The sequence below is a fragment of the Chinchilla lanigera genome, unplaced genomic scaffold, assembly GCF_000276665.1.
Source record: "Chinchilla lanigera isolate Chin_1 unplaced genomic scaffold, ChiLan1.0 scaffold00072, whole genome shotgun sequence".
NCBI lineage: Eukaryota > Metazoa > Chordata > Mammalia > Rodentia > Chinchillidae > Chinchilla > Chinchilla lanigera.
The window spans coordinates 4,608,850-4,625,393 of record NW_004955473.1 but is presented as its reverse complement, the minus strand read 5'-3'; the positions used below and the strand labels follow the sequence as shown (position 1 = coordinate 4,625,393).

General features: G+C 36.8%; 1 protein-coding gene across 3 annotated transcripts in view; it reads right to left on the bottom strand.

Moving 5' to 3' along the window:
* Window positions 1–16,544, bottom strand: part of LOC102005795 (fibrous sheath-interacting protein 2-like) — a 60,399-nt gene that overhangs the window by 23,323 nt on the left and 20,532 nt on the right. For all 3 annotated transcript variants that reach the window (XM_005401232.2, XM_013523062.1, XM_013523063.1), the window contains 6 exons: window positions 15,277–15,380; window positions 13,164–13,209; window positions 11,674–11,807; window positions 9,696–9,756; window positions 7,036–7,072; window positions 3,198–3,234 (listed from right to left, as the gene is read on the bottom strand). In XM_005401232.2, coding sequence (XP_005401289.1) covers window positions 3,198–3,234; window positions 7,036–7,072; window positions 9,696–9,756; window positions 11,674–11,807; window positions 13,164–13,209; window positions 15,277–15,380 — 419 coding nt within the window. The remainder of the gene's footprint in view (window positions 1–3,197; window positions 3,235–7,035; window positions 7,073–9,695; window positions 9,757–11,673; window positions 11,808–13,163; window positions 13,210–15,276; window positions 15,381–16,544) is intronic.

The following is a 16,544-nucleotide window of genomic DNA, read 5'->3' as shown; positions in this document are numbered from 1 at the left end:
AAAAAAAAAATAAAACAGGATGTGATAGTTCTTCATGTGTTTTTGTGCAAATGTTGGCACTTTCTTAACCTGTCTTGCTACTCTTAGTATTTTCACTGATTATAAATTCTAGAGTTTAAAAATTCTGTTGACAAACCTTCCAATTTAGCAAACACCATTCTGAGGATCTCTGAAGTCAGGACTTTCAGTTGATCTGACCACTTTCCTTTTGTGTTCCCTGTTTTTGGAGCAGTAGTTGCTTCACTGTTGGTCATTGCCTCTTGGCTGCCTTGCCAGATCTCACTGGGCATCGTGCTGGAGCTGATGTCAAAGCATCCGCCATCTCCTCAACAAGTGAAGCAACATACTACCAGTAAGTTTGAATTGCGAACTGCTATTTACCTCAGTGCAACATAATTTTTGTAATTTTTATCTTCTGGAATTGGATGAGAAACAAGCTGTACATCAAGCTGCAATGCAATGGTTGTTCTCAAAATCCTACCAATCCAATCTCTGGCTCACTGTCAGATGGGTGAGAATATAGATGGTCTCCTACAAACTGAGTGACATGTCATATAATGTATCTCCAATTCTGTCTAACACTTGCAATCTGGCACATCTGAGATTATCTTTTGCCTAGAACGCCAATGAAAAGCAAAGCATGTTTGTTGATTGATGTTAACAGTGTCATATGAGATTTCAGACCTTATCTCCTCTGAAGAGACCGGAATATTGCTTTTAACTGTCTTTCCATTTAACACCTCACAGGTATAAGTTACTAATGAATTTGTCATAACGTTATTGTTTAGTTTTCTGACAACAGAATCTAATTTCTTTTCAGTGTTAACAAGAAATCTTGTATGTTTAATGTTCTTGAGAGGGCCCTTTACCCTAAGATTTTGACTTTTCTTATGATACTTCAGTTCTTTTTGGATAGCATCCAGAACAATTTTTATCACTTTGGTTGTGATGTACTAAACAGAGGTTGAAAAAAGATTTAATGCCAGATGCAGGCTTTGAACTGACAGCATGACTTTCTTGTTTGAAGCATTTTTGCAATTTTAAACAAATAAATGACTTTAACTTTTAAAAAATTGTATGAATGGTCTTATCATTACTATGAACTGTAGGTTCACATGTTGATTTAATTTTTCTGGTCTCTAACCAGGAATATTTGGTTGGATCTTTACCATGTACAGCTAAAAATTTCATAATCTTTTTACTCTCAAACTATATTTCTATTGGATCTTTTCAGTCCATCAGCATTTTCGCGGTAAGTTTGGTGTGCTGATGAAAATAACAGAATGTCTGGGGGCACTGATGTGACTAGATGCCATGTGAAGTATTTTTAATACAGCACCTGCTATTTCTTGGGCTGCAGAATGGATTTCTACCAAAGAGAATATCTGGCCCACCCATTCTTGGTGTGATACATCTCATGGTTTTATTGAGGTAAAAAGAAAAGCTTCTTGACCATTTTATTGATGAAGTGTCCAAGGGACATGGAAAGTATGTCTTTGAGCACTTCTACTAAAATACTTGTAACTGCTTTCTGAAGCTTTTTGTATTTTATGTATTTCATCTTGGTTGAAAATCTAAATGCCTTCATTCAAACATGGCATGTCCTTAACAAAATCTTTATTATAAGCTGGAAGGGTGGTATTTAACCCCCAATCTTGAAATGTTACTTGCTTGAAAAAGCAGACCCTGTATATAAGCTGACATTTCTTTTGTATTTAAGACCAGAAATTCTCCTTGCTGACAAGTGATCAGGAACTTATTCTTGTAATGTTCTTATTTCATATTTGAAAGTTGAAATCAGTACACTTTCTACAATTTTGTTTTCTCTTCATTTTCATCAACAGAATAAAGGACCATGCTAGAGACATTAACAGGTGGAGATATATGCCCATATCTATAGCCACCAGCTTTTCTAGTACTGGCAAGTCTGTTTAGGGCCAGGCTGGTCTTGAACTTGTGGTGATTCAACTCCCTCAGCCTCCTAAGTGCTAGGATTACAGGTGCACACCACCACACCCAGCATTCTCAATGAGTTTTAATTGTAACAAAATACATATGACATAAAATTTACCTTTTCAAAGTGTACAGTTCAGCAACATTCACAATGTTGTTTAATTATTGCCACTACCTAGATCTTTTACTACATTTAAAAAAAAACTATTACATAGACTAGAAAATGGCAAATTGACACGTACTTTGGGGTGACAGTACAAAGTTGAAAGATACTTGTTTTATATAAATAATCCTAAATTAAACACTTCTGAGAATAACATCCAAGCATCAATGGGGAAATGACTCGTCTTCTTGGTCTAAATTGTTCTAAATCCATTCCAACATATATGAGCTAAGAACTTCCATATGTATCATATTCTTATTACCAGAGATCATTACAGCAGACCTTTGTGTTTACTCAGGATTGCTGAATATTTTTTGATATATAAAATAGGGACATTCTTAGAGTTTTTAATGAAATATAATGATAAATAGAATCTCAGTTTTCAGTTTATTTTCACTATACTATTAAACCAAGAAATATTTTTTGGTGAAATTGTATTTTTGTGTTTGTTACATGGTTTATTAATTGAACAGGCATATTTGTGAAAGGGTGTGAAAGAGGGTGTGGTGGTCCCCCAAGCCCTCCTCTCACACGTTTTTGCTGTTTAGCCGAAGTTGGGGTACACCAAATTCACCTTCCTGGCTTTGCCAAGTCCATATTGAAGTTCTCAGGTAACCAGGTTCTTTCTTTTGATAAGTAACCAATTTAAGATTCTTGTTGCTCCTAAGAAAATTAGGGTACAGATCCAGGCATCCTGGCTCACCTGCCTGAGAGGTAGGATGCTCAGTCCTGAGCCAGGTCTGCAGTGGTCTGCAAAGGGATTTCCATGAATGGTTTCCTGTTATGGGGTGGGTTTATGATACCTGATGCTTTTCCTGTGATAATCAGACATCCCAAGGCCCCCAACCTACTCTCCTGAGCCTCCTGCCCAAGGGCTCAATACTCTCTTTTAACAATAACTTTGGATGCCTGCAAGCCCCAAGATTTACTGGGAGTGAAAGCTGAAGAAGAGAATAATGTAGTAGGAGGCTGACTAATGTTAATAGATGACTTCTGGTTAAAAAACTCATAGATTTTTCTCATAACAAGTTAGGCAGTATTCTTACTCTGTTGCTTTATCAGTACATGTCATCATACATACCTTTTCTTGACAGTGATGGTGATAGTAGGTCTGGTGTCTGAAAGGTAAAAAGAAATTGATTTTTGTTATTTTTGGTGAATAATTTATGGAATGTTCCCTTAAATTCTGATAGCATGGTTTTTATACAGTTTAGATTATCTTGCAATGAGCCAGGAAAATGAGAGTGAGAGAGAAAAGAGAGTGAGAGAGAGAGAGACAGAGAGAGAGACAGAGAGACTAAGAGGGACAGAGACCGAGACAGAGACCCAGACAGAGACACAGACAGACAGAGACTTTTTCCTGTTCTGCTTGACCAAAGCTTTGTGATAATTCATATTCTACCTATCTCCTCAAAACCCCTAGTCTCCTTTCACAGTAGGAGAAGATTCACAGATAATGATTAAAATTATGGTTTTCTCATCATAGTACCCAATCAAATGTAACTTTCTGAGGTATCATGTTCTAATGAAAATTATTATCACCTGTCATAGAAACAAAAACACATTTTACTAAACTGTAACAAAAGGACAATGCAATCATGTAAACTGTAGACCAAAAAAGTTCAAAAAACAAGGTCAAGTCTGCAATTCTGATTTATTTTCACATTTTTCTGCCAACATGACCTTCTTAAAGGAAAATGATATTCTGTCTTCATTTTTCCTTGGAATGAGTCTTATGTTATTGAATTTATTTTTCTCTAAGGCCTACAATTCGATTTTGAGAAATATAGTCACAGTGAGAAATTACAACCCAACTCTTGGTAGGAAAATGTTTTACCCTCAGTAATAGTGTTAGGTAGCAATAGTTTACCTTCAGATGAATACCTATTTGCAATGTAGAACCTGGAGTCTGAATGCTGATCAGGATATAGTTTCTATCCTTGGCTTCATTTACTTTATTAAGATGCAATTTGTCAAGCTAACTGGCATAGTTTTTTCCTGTTGGTCCTCTGCATTCTAAGGTGCCTAGATTCTTTTTTTTCCTGCTGTATATCATAGCACAGGCGGCAAGTGGAACCCAATGATTCCTGTGTGTTTTATGCTACTTGGCCCCATAGGCTTTCTGTCCGGAAGTTATGCATTTAGATAAAGAGAAAAAAAAAAAAGACTGGAGGGAAAGCTAACTAAATAAATGAGAAAAGCTTCATGTAAGACTATTAGAAATTAGTTATATCAGATATAATCTAGTATTTTAAATTTTTAATGGACAATCTTTTGGAGTCCATTGAGCAAAAACATGCAAACAAATGGGCTGTTATACTGGGAAGTTCTACCATAATTCCAGGGGTGCCGACAGAGTCCACCCAGTCTTGCCTGCTCTGAGGTAGTTCTTTCTGATATGTCTCTGATGATGTTGGTACTACTTACAGTAAAGCATCCATGATTTAGATCATTTGTGGTGCCAACTCTCTACTTCTTAAATGCAAGAGACAGTGACAATGAGTTCAGAATCCCCAAAGAGGAGGCACAGTTTTCATACTTTAATTTGCCATGGGATAAAACTATTAATAGACCTTTCTATGCCTGATCTTCCCTTCCACATAGCCTCACTTAATCCTAAGGATACCTTAAACATATCTTCACTTGGCTGGCCAGCCACCACCCATAGATTAATGTAATAAGACTAAATTTTAGTCAGTTGTCCTAATTCTTCTGAATATGTCTTAAATTTCATTGGCTTATATTTAATTCTACCAGTATGTTAGGTCATGGCTTTGGAACGATGTCTGACACCTCCTGATTATCCAGACTACATAGTCTATTTTTTTTTAAATTATTTTTTCACAGTCTATTCAATTTCCAAATCATTCACTCCTTAAAATAACTGGGAGGAGGAGGGATTTGAAAGCAGCACTTCTGTGTCCTAGTATCAGTTTTCTAAGCAGTTCTATGGATGGCTGACATTTTATTCACCACCATTTTGTCCTCAACTCACTCTCTGGTATTATTTGTGTCTTCCTGTCTTTTCTCTTGATATATTGTAGGATACAGGTGAGGCCAGGCTTCCCTGCTTCATTGATCTTGGTACCCAGCTCAGACCCAGCACTATGCTGTCAGCAAAGTAGGCTCCCAAGAAAGTTTGGTAAACAAATTCCCATTTAATATGTTTTAGATCTACACATACTTCTCTTTGCTCCAGCACTGAGGCCTTTGCTCAGACCACAAATAACTAATGGACTTGTACAACCAGCTCCTAGCAACTGTCTTCAATTTGTCCTACAGGTTATCAGCAGAGGCATGCAGCAGGCATGCTGATTCCAGAATCCCCACTCCTTCTCGCAACCATCAGACATCAGCCAAGGAATAAAATGCAGTCTTTAGGGCAACATACTCTTGCCTTCTTGACTCTACTTCTCCTCCTCTCTTCCATCTGGATCATAGGAACATGCTCATTATCTAATGCAAAGCTTAACTGTTGCAACTGTTGATCCTTACCACTATCCAACATTTTTTTCCTCTTGTCCTGATTTCTTTGGTCCTTAATTATATTTTATTAAGCTAACTGTATGTCTTTTGTGCTAGTGTTAGAAAAACAGAGAATTAAGGAGCTGAAGGATTAGAATAGAAAAGATATACATGATGGAACAGCTGTGATGTATCCACAGTTGAGCCTTGTGGAAGAGCTGCATCAAATGAGGACAAAAGCAAATGCCTTGAACTTACATCACTGTTTACAAAGTGAGGGAATGTGATGTGGGTGCCAGGAAAGAGCCAGAGGAGGTGACACTGTTGTTAGCTAGTTTTTGGTTTTTTTGGTGTGTGTGTGTGTACATGAACTCTGGTCTATGTTATGCAGGTATGGCTAAGGTATTTGAACCTCATATATCTCAGAGGAATGGTGAGAAAGCTCCAGGTCATATGTGAGTTTCCCTTGATTGAGTTTAGCTGACCTAAGATTTTTAACAAAATCATGTCTGGGATTTTTTGCTACCAAAAAAGACACAAACGATTTTGTAGCTCTGTGGTTTAGGGTAGAGGAAGAAGGAATAGAGAGGCAGGATTAACACTTTATAAACTGCATGTAATTATTACTCTACCACATTTATATATAAACGTATCCAATATTTGGAGTACTCAGTTTATTCTCTGTGGCATATTTGAATGTCAGGAGCGTGCAGCAAGCCAGACAAACTAACATGCAGCAGCCCTTCGCTCAAACTCCTTCTCTAGGAAGCTTGGTTGACACAGTTTACTACCATGCGACCAACCATTTGTATGGTAATTTGGGATTTATAAAGCCTATTCTGTATTTCATTTGTTTGTTGAGTATTTAAAATATATGTGTGTTCTGTTGAGTTATTTCATGTGCATGAAATGTTGTTCGAGGTTGAAAAGAACAGCATATTAGCAAAACAGGTGTTCATCAAGGTTTGAGGGCAGAAAGGCCCCTGGGCTAAAAATAAAAAATCCTTTATTTTCCATCACTAGAGATTAATTATTTTAGATTATAGTGCAAATACTCTTAGGATGAGTTAACAGCAATTAATACTATAAGTAGCAGACTATTGTATTATCACTAGGAGAATAATAACTTCAAATGGTACAAGCAAGGATGCACTTTTAGCCAGGAAAATGAGAAAAGGCTAGATGCAAATCCTGGAAAGTTACCTGGAGAGGAGAGGTGGTGAAAGAGAACGAAGGCCCTGGGTGCTGAAAGACCACAGAACCAAAGTGAGAATAGACAGGAAGATGTGCAAGAGTGTGCCTGACTGCACTATTAGCTTGGTTCTGGGAGGTTACAAAAACATGGCAGATTCACTGTATACAAGTAGAACTATAAGAATGAAGGGAGAATGAGAGAAATCTGCTTGAATCACTAAAATAATCTGTTAATTTATTAAGTTTTCTTTGTTACTTACTTATGTGATGAATCACGAGATGGTTCAATTCTCTGTGCTGCAGGTAGAATTTTTAGACAGAAAAAGAAAATTACTGTTTGTTGATATCCTTCCTATACTACTTGTGAAAATGGCAATTAGCATTTCTTACTAGGTTTTTATTCCCTGCTACCATTTACTCTGTTTCAACCCTCTAAGGATTCCTGGGAGCATAAAATGAACGTTAAAGTCTGGGCCTTCTCCTGCCTTGATACCTGTGCTACACATATTCTATGGTCAAGAGTACATAGCAACATGCAGCTCCATACACATAATCGTGGTTTCCCACTTCAGGATCTTTGCTCTTACTGTTTCCTTTGTCTGAAACTCTAGTGTCCCTCTTTTCAACTTCTAATTCTTTAGGATTTGTTCAGTTCAAGTTGCCTTCTCCAAAGAGACTTTCTTAAAATCTACCTAGGCTTCTGTTAATGCTCCCCAAACACCCTGTACATCCTTCTGTTATAGGATTTGCTGTCATACTGTAATGATGAGTTTACAGTGTCTACAGCATGGTAAGCACTCAATAACATTTATTTGTTGAATGAATTCTCTTGTTCATTAGTCTGCATATCATTAATCTCTTCCCACTCAAACACCATCTAACGTGTTTGTGTGCCATCTAGTTCCATAAGAGAATTTTAGTAAATATTTATGGTAATGATATTAAAGCAAGTCTTCATTTAGTACATATCCATAGAAATCCTAGGATGGCCTATGTCAGTTATGCATGTGCCTTGACTGAATGAAAGTCTAGACAAACAGAAAGCTCTAAATAATAGAAATTAGTATTACTAATTGGAGCTCAGTTCAAAGTCAAGGTGATTTAATATTTATTCTTTTCTTCCAATAAATATGGAGCATATTGTAAGTAGCCAGTGAATTCAAATGATCAGGACTGGGCATGTAGCTCAGTGTAGAGTGCTTGTCCAGTATGCATGAGGCCTTGGGTTTGATTACCAGTACCACAAAAAGTTCCAATGATCTGCTTAAATTTTTTTTACTTCAATTCTGCATACCTTTTTGAGTTTCTTTGGGTACGAGTATGTTTTTATGTGTGTTTCAGTTTTTGGAAAGAAGGATCTGAATTTAATAGTGCATAAGTCTGAGAAATTAAGTGTGAAAATGAAACTGTCATGGTTTTAGAGCATACCCACAAATTCTTTGACACTCTTCCCACGTAAGGGCGTAGAGAGGGTAATTCTCTTCATGAGTGTGTGCTGGACTTAGCAACTTGTTTCTACTCAATAGCGTATGGTGGAAGTGATGGTGTGTAACTTCTGAGACCTCTTGGGGGGCCGACTGCTATCTCATGAGCTGTGTGATGAGGTTGAGACCAGTAGCCAGTAGGGAGTTGAGACCCCTTTCTAAAAGTCCTGTGAGTGAGCCACTTTGGAAGTGAATCCATTAGTCCTAGCCAAATCTTCAGATGCCTACAACAGACCTGGATGACACCTTGATTGTAACTTCATGAGACACTGAATCACAACCACCTGGTTAAGCTGCTTCCCATATTTCTGACCACAGAAACTATCAGGGGTTTTTAAGCTGCCAGGTTTTGAGGGATTATTTATTACTCAATAAAAGATATCTAATGCAAAACTTTTAAAAACCTATTGTTTTCAGCAAAATGGAGAATTAATTACCCAACAGCCTAAATCTGCTAAGTCTATTAGAAATGCAATGGGAATTTAATGTAAATGCAGTTATAGTGGAGAATGTCAGTACACCTGGCTGATGGATGGAAACATCCAGTAGACAGTAAGAAAAGATAATCTAATACTTGAATATCAGTAAAGGCATTGAATAATTGAATAATATAATCATTAAACATAATTTAATATTCATTTATAGACTTACATCTTTAAGATAAGGAATAGATATTCTTGGCATGTCCATGGAACACTTTCAAGTTTCAATCACATATTTGGCCACAAAGAAAACCTTGACTTCAATATGGTAAAGAATTATAGGCTATAACCTAATGAAGTTATTATTTATTTTATAACCTCTTTGAATCCAGTCTATATTTCTAATTCCATTTTCCCTCTTTTGCAAAGGCAAAATCTGTCATTGTTCAATAGTTTTCCTTTGATAACAGGATAAAAGGTAAGTGCTTGGCACAGCCTACCAGAATCCTAACAATCCAGTCCATAAGGAAATAATTACCAGCCAAGATTTGTCTTCTGCAGTTCTCTACTTTGAACTTTTAGCTAAAGCAATTATGAAATGATTTTCATTTCTACAAAATATACCATTCTCTAATGTCTGTATCTTGGTAAATGTATTCCTTTTCCCTGGAAGATTTTTTCTATGGTGTTTCATTTGTCTGTCTGGAATAGTCTTTCTCATCCTTCATGTCTCAGCTAATCGTGGCTTCTTCTGTGAATGTTTCCCTGTCCTTCCGAGAGATTTTATACATACCTCCATTATGTACTTATTCTATTAGGTTGGTTACTGACATGAATATTTCTCACTAAACTGTAAAGTCCAAGGGTAGGGACCACGGATTTTGCTACTTTGTATGTTCAATAATTAATGCAGTGCCCAGCATGTAGTCACATTGAGTCAATTGACTCAATGCTAGTTGAGTGAATCAATTAGTGGATTGAAAGATTCACTTCGTAACAGTTGTTAATGTTTACCTGACTCATGACTGTAGCTTGATTTCTTGGTCTTCTTTCCATTTAAACCAGCACAAATCACCTATATATGATATAAGAATAATAAAAACAATGAAACAAGCATCCCCTCAAAGACGTTTTCAGAAGATTTGAACATTGGCTATTTTTAACACTGATCCAGAAGTTTAAGAAAATGATTTAAGAACTTATTTCAAAAGTCTGTTTATAAAAATATCCATATTTTATTTGGGTTATATTACATATATTATTTGAAGAATTCAAAGGTAAATAGAGTTCGTTGATATTCTAAAGTAACTATGTACTACACTGATATGCATGGAAGGCAATCAATTGAACAGCTAACTAGGAAAAATGATTTTAGAGGTCTGGAAAGCAGAAAGCAGGTTCTTTGCATGCAGGGAATGTAATTTTTTATGTGGCTAAATTCTCTCCTTCTTTGTGTAACTCTATAGGGAGATAAGTCCCATAAAATACTTTACATTTTTCCAGGTGTGAGAGCTGAAACAAGCCACCGGAAGTACATTTCCTACCACTAATGGAAGGGAAGAAAGAATCTGAAATCTACTATCATATTCTACTGTGATCAAAGTGTTCGTGCTACTTCACAAAACAAATAGATATTTGCGATCACTTAATGTTCTCATATTGCCCAACATATTTCATAGTCTCCTTTTAAAACTGGTGGTCTAAAATTTTATTGACATTTTTAGGGTAAAGTAGGTAGCATTAAGTTTACTATCCATGTTATAGTATGGGGACATTTTTTTCTGTCTCTGTCTTGAAGCTAATAAAAAATGAATTAACTCCTAGTGTGCAACTACTAAACTATCTCAAAGTAGTTAATTTCCTTTCTTTAGACAACAGCATACTGATTATGAATGTTGCTACAGTAGCATAGTGGCCTCAGCACATCAGGTATTTCATAAATGTTCATTTATACAGAGAAGCATATTATGGCTGACATGTGACATTTTCGCCTTTACACATAAAGGTGTCTGTCGCGTACTATGCTTTTAACATAGGATATAACAAATGATGCCAGTTTCTACTTCGGTAAATTGCCTCCACAATGAAATAAATTTTTCTTAAGCCATGTTATTTTAGAGTAGTGGAAGCAGTTAAAACAGCGGTAACAGAGCTAAGAATGTGATGTGAGTATGATTCCTATAATAGCAACAGGGTGGCAGCTTCAGAAGCAATCTATGCTGTGACCAGAGGCTGCACTGTGAACATCTGCTGCTCAATTTGCAACATTAGATGGCTGAACACTGGTGACAAAGGGGACAGTGAGACAATATGGCTGTCTCTTCATGCCACTGGCACTAAAGGAGAAGTGATTCACAAACACTCAGTTGGATGCTTCCTCTGAGGGCCCAGCAGGTGCCGTGAAGTTCTGGTAGCCCACCAGATACTGTGCCTGTAACTGAGAGCTATTGAGTGGGAACACTCAAGTTGCTCCCGGTGATCACTATAAAGAACCAAGCCAAGCTGGTTGTGGTGCTGCATGCCTGTAATTCCAGCTACTTGAGAGCCTGAGAATGGACAGTGGCAAGTTTGAGGCCAGCTTGGACAACTTAGCAAGACTCCATCTCAAAATAAAAGTTAAAACATTAGCTGAGGATGTAAATTAGTGTTCCTTGGGTTCAGTTCTCATTAACACACATGCACAACACACAACACACACACATACAACCAAGGCAACTATAATATTCAAATTTAGGATCTCACAATTTAAAATCTTGGGCTTTCTTTTGCCAGTTTACAAATTATTACTGGTACTCCCCACAATTTTAGTGTAGCAACACTAACATTACTGATAACCATGGGTGTCAGTAGACAAGTAACCCAGGACTGATACTGAGTCTGCAATTTTCATAAACTCTTATAGTAGAATGGTTTATTTTAGAGACTAAGGCTTTTAAAAGTGGTCATTTACTGAATGAAAATTTTTATACCAATCTTGATCATAATTTCATACTTTTTTGGTTCTGTCTACATCTGGTAAGAAAGAAGTTTTCTTGGTTGCTTGCTCTGAAATATTCGGTAGACATTGTCTGGGGACACTTGTTTGGGAAGTAACAGCTTCAAAATTAATGAAGGCATTTTTCATTCCTGGGGAAAACAAGAGGTATTGTTAAATATAAGAAAGGGATATAGTTCTCTTTGCTGGGCTACCATATTATCTAGACTTACCAGAGTCAAGGATATATTTATTTCTGCAATGTAAGGTAGTAGATCCCGGGATAAGATAACTTGATGCCATTTTGAATTTCTCTGCCTGTACATGTCTACTGGTTCACCACTGCCTTAAGGATAAGCCTCAACTCCCAAATCTTTGGCTCAAACTTCCTTGGCCAGGGTAATTTCCCCTCACCCACCTACCACTCCAGCAGAATAAACTGTTTTACACTTTATTCAACAGGCAAGGAGAAACCTCTGAGGACTTTCAAGTATAGGAGTGGGTGTCCAAAGCTGTCTTTCAGGAAGATTACACTCACAATGACATGTAGCATAGGTTAAAAGGAAGAAGAGATTGAAGACAAATTATTGCAGTAGTTAGGGCAGGAGTGACAAAATAGGAATGGAAAGTTACGAGAATTTAAGGAGTAGATGAGAATGGGAGAACTACGGGATATGGAATATGAGCAATAGGAAAAAGCCAAAGATGAGTCAGGTTTTGTGCCTGAACAAAAATAAGAGGAACACAGCAGGTTTGGGTTCACTGGAAGTTGATACAATTGGTTTTGTGAATATTAGATTTGAGGAGCTTGATGGCCACCTGGGTGGAGATGTCCTATGTGTCCTTCATAAGTGTGTATGTGTATATGAGTGAGAATATACTTGGGAACCTTTTGGGGAGACAGTTAAATGTGCTGGAGGACACTTGTAATCCTAGCATACTTGGAGGAGGCTGAGGCAGGAGGATTGCAAGGTTGGGCCTAGTCTGGGAAATTTAGAAAAACCCCGTCTCAACATGAAAAATGAAGAAAAGGGCTGGGGATATAGTTCAGTGTGAAGGCTCTGGGTTCAGTCTCCAGTACAGAAAAAAATACCCAACAACAAAAACTCGCAAAGACTTATACCTGGAGATATGGAAAACAGAATGCAGTTATATGTTTGGGGAGAAAGGATGGTAGTAGAGGGTGAGGATCTACTTGGGTAGAATTCTCTGTACTGGAACTCCCAAAGCATAGTATAGTATGTTAGGAACTTCGTGTATCAGGACAAGAAGCTGAAGCACAGATTCTAACATCCACATATCTTGTAAATCCCAGAGGGTCTATTCACCCCACAATTACTCAGAAATTATAAGATAATAACATTTATAATTATGAAAAAATTTTCATTTTCTAGTACCAAAACAAGTATGGATTTTATAATCAGGAAAAAGCACAATTTCAAGAACCTTATGAATAAACTACATGTAACTGAAACATAGCAGAACAAGAATATTGTTCATTTTCTTACCTATGTTTTTAAAGGGATCTGATGTTCTGGTTGTTTCTTTATGTTTCTGTATGGGTAGTATTCCAAAGAAAAATATGCATTAGTAATTAGGTTTCTAAGAAGAGACTTTTGCCTATTCCAGAGCAATGAAATTAATTCGGTACCATTCCCCAAACCCTCTGTCCTAAGCATGGGTCTCAATGCTAATTCATATTCTCAACCTCCTTCTTGATAACCCTCACAGGTACCTAAACCTAATTCATTTCAAATCAAGCCCTCTGTACATAATTTCTCCAAACTTGCTTCTTCTCCTTTATTTCTCATTTTGGTTAAAAGCGTGGCAATCCACCCAGTGGTCCATTCTAAAAAGCTTAGAATTATTCCACTTATTTCAGATAGGACCAATCCAACCCAATCTAATGCTTACTGGGCACACTGTCTGGAACTGAAATAAGATATGTAATTTCTGACCCTAAGAAGCTTATCATCCTGTAGAACAGACAAATATGACAAAGTATAATGAGTTCTGAGATAGAGATAAGTCTGAGCACTATGGGAGCTCAGAAAAAAGATATCTCCTGCATTGAAACCTGTACATAAAAACTGAAACAGCATTATCATTCTAACTCTTGATCCTGATATGTAAACTTCATTGGATTAAGAAATATCTACAAATTAGTAAAGCACACACTTGGGTGTGTGTGTGAGGGTCATGGAGGCACAGCCTTGGGTTCTATGTGGTCCCTCACCAGTTCCTCTCTGACACTGTTGCCCTGCTCTGCTCCCTGGCAGCCATGAATCAAGCAGCTTTGCTCTGCCGTATCCTTCTGCCATGGTGCTTCTGCCTTGGAGTCAGCCAAATATGGGCAGAATCCCTCTAAACCAGGAACCAAATTAAACCTTTTCTCCCTTAGGTAGTGAGTGTCCAATGTTGTAGGAAAATGCATGCACCTTGAGACCATAATGTCAAGTGAAATAAAGCAGATACACAAATTTAAATATCACATGGTTTTTCTTATATAGGAAACCCCAAACATAAATAAAGAGCGAAATAAAAGATAATAGAAAACAGGGATTTAGATCTTTTGTGAAGGAGGAAAGAGGGGAGAAGAAGGGGATGAAAAAAGAATTAAGAAGTGTTATGTACATGTATCCACTCCCCAAGATGAATGTAATTATTATGTGCTGCATACATGTATAGTACCAATAAAAATAAAAAAAAGCAATCTAACTCCGAAATATCTTGAGTCTGTGGTCCCTTACCCTAATTGCCACTGCCTTAATTTGAGTTCTTACATTTTATCTGGACTATCCCAGTAAACTTGAAATTATCTTACTTCTAATTTTTTTTCCTCTACCATCTATCTCACATGCTCCAACTAGATTATCTTTTTCAAATCCAAAATCATTCTTTTTTTTCAACATCCCTACTGAAAGTCTTGCAGTGGCTCACTATTACTGAGGAGATACGTTAGCAAGGTATACAAGGCTCTGGTTTCAACCTCCATTTTCATTTTCATCTCCTGTAACTTGTCTGGCTATCCTGGCTCACAACACCATGCTGTCATTTACACTTTTACTCATCTGCAGTATTGCCTCACTGTATTTACAATCCATTCATCTGGAAACTTCTACATTTTAAGACTGAATTAATTCAATTACACATTTTCTTTAATAAAGCCTTTTTAGACCTCTCTAAGCAGGATTAGTCTCTAGGTCTTCTGTATTCCCACTGAATTTTGTACAAATCAAAACTTAACTCTCATTTTACTTGAAGGCCTTTTGTTTATGTGTGCCCGAACTTTAGATAGTGACTATGTCCTTTTCATCTCTGTATCCTACATCACCTACATTTTCCCTTTTCTCTTCTTTCAAGTCTAGCATAGGATCTGGCCCACAAGAATGTTAGCTGTTATCATCATATGTTTAAGTTCATTTCTGCTGAACTACATGGTACACTTAGCGTGAAGCTGGTTCAACACCTTCTTTCCCAGGGAGAGTTAAGACCTATGTAGGATCCTATTATGCCTAACCAGTAAATACCAAACTGGTGAAGGGGCTATCTCATGGAAATAAAAGTTAATTAGATAAACTAATAATTAATACAAAGTATATGAAATATACAACTTTCTACCTTTTGTTTGGTTGCATTATTCTGTACATACTGCTTAGAGGGTAATGAAGTTGATAATTTCTGAGCACAAATCTTGTTATTAATTTTAGGAATGTGAAATGACCCTAAAAGTAAATAAAAGGGAAATTGTGTAATCTTAAAACAGGAATTATAGTCTAAATAAAAAAAATTACAATATTTAAAAATATATGATTTTTACTTTTCACACAGAAACCCATAGAACCAACACCACGATCACATTTCCATCACCCCTACCCCCCTCAAGTTTCCTGTGCGCCCTTACAGTTCATTGTCCAGGCAAACACTCATCCTGTTATCATAAATTAGTTTCCACTTCCAAGAATGTAATACATGGAATAAAACAGAATGTACTTTTTTGCCTAGCTTTTCTCATTCAGGATAATTATTTTGAAATTCATCAATATTGAAACATGTATTAATAGTTCATTCCATTTGTTACTGAATAGTATTCTATGTTATGTATCAACATGTTCATCCATTTACCTGTTGAAAGACATTTAGGTTGTTTCCAGGTTTGAGCTGTTACAAGCAATGCTGTGATGAACACTGTTGTGCCACTCCTTACATGGGCATATATTTTGGCTTCTTTTGGGCACATACTTAGGAGTGGAATAATGGGATCACATGGTAGATGTAAGTTTAACTTACATCTGTCTTCCAGAGTGGTTGTGTCATTTAAATTTTCACCAGCCATGTAAGAGAGTACTAGTTGTTCCACATCCTTGCAAACAGTTGGTATGATCAGTTTATTTAAATTCTAGCCATTCTGTAGTGATATTTTATTGTGGTTTATTTGCATTTCCTTAATGACTAAAGATGTTGAACAACTTTTCATGAACTTGTTTACTATCTGTACCTCTTCTTCACTAAAATTCTGTTCATGCCTTTCCCTATTTTATTAGGCTACTGTATGATATATATTTTCTATATTTTACATATCTTTTACAATGAACATGCCTTCAAGATATAGGTATGGGGACCCATATTCATATTTAGTTTGGAAGTTTGAGAGAGGTAAAGCTGCCATTGTGCAACAGGGCTACTGTTTCACAAATTATATACAATTTTCACATTTTTTGCCTCCTTACATGCCCTTTGCCAGAGTCCTCCATTGGCATCTACTCTTGTGGGAGGAGGAGGTAGGGGCAAAGAGATTAGAATTTTTAGCAGAAGGGATGCTATGACACATATATAGGTAGCATTCAGCAGTTTCCATCTGAAAATAGGACGACGTGGCAAGACAGTAT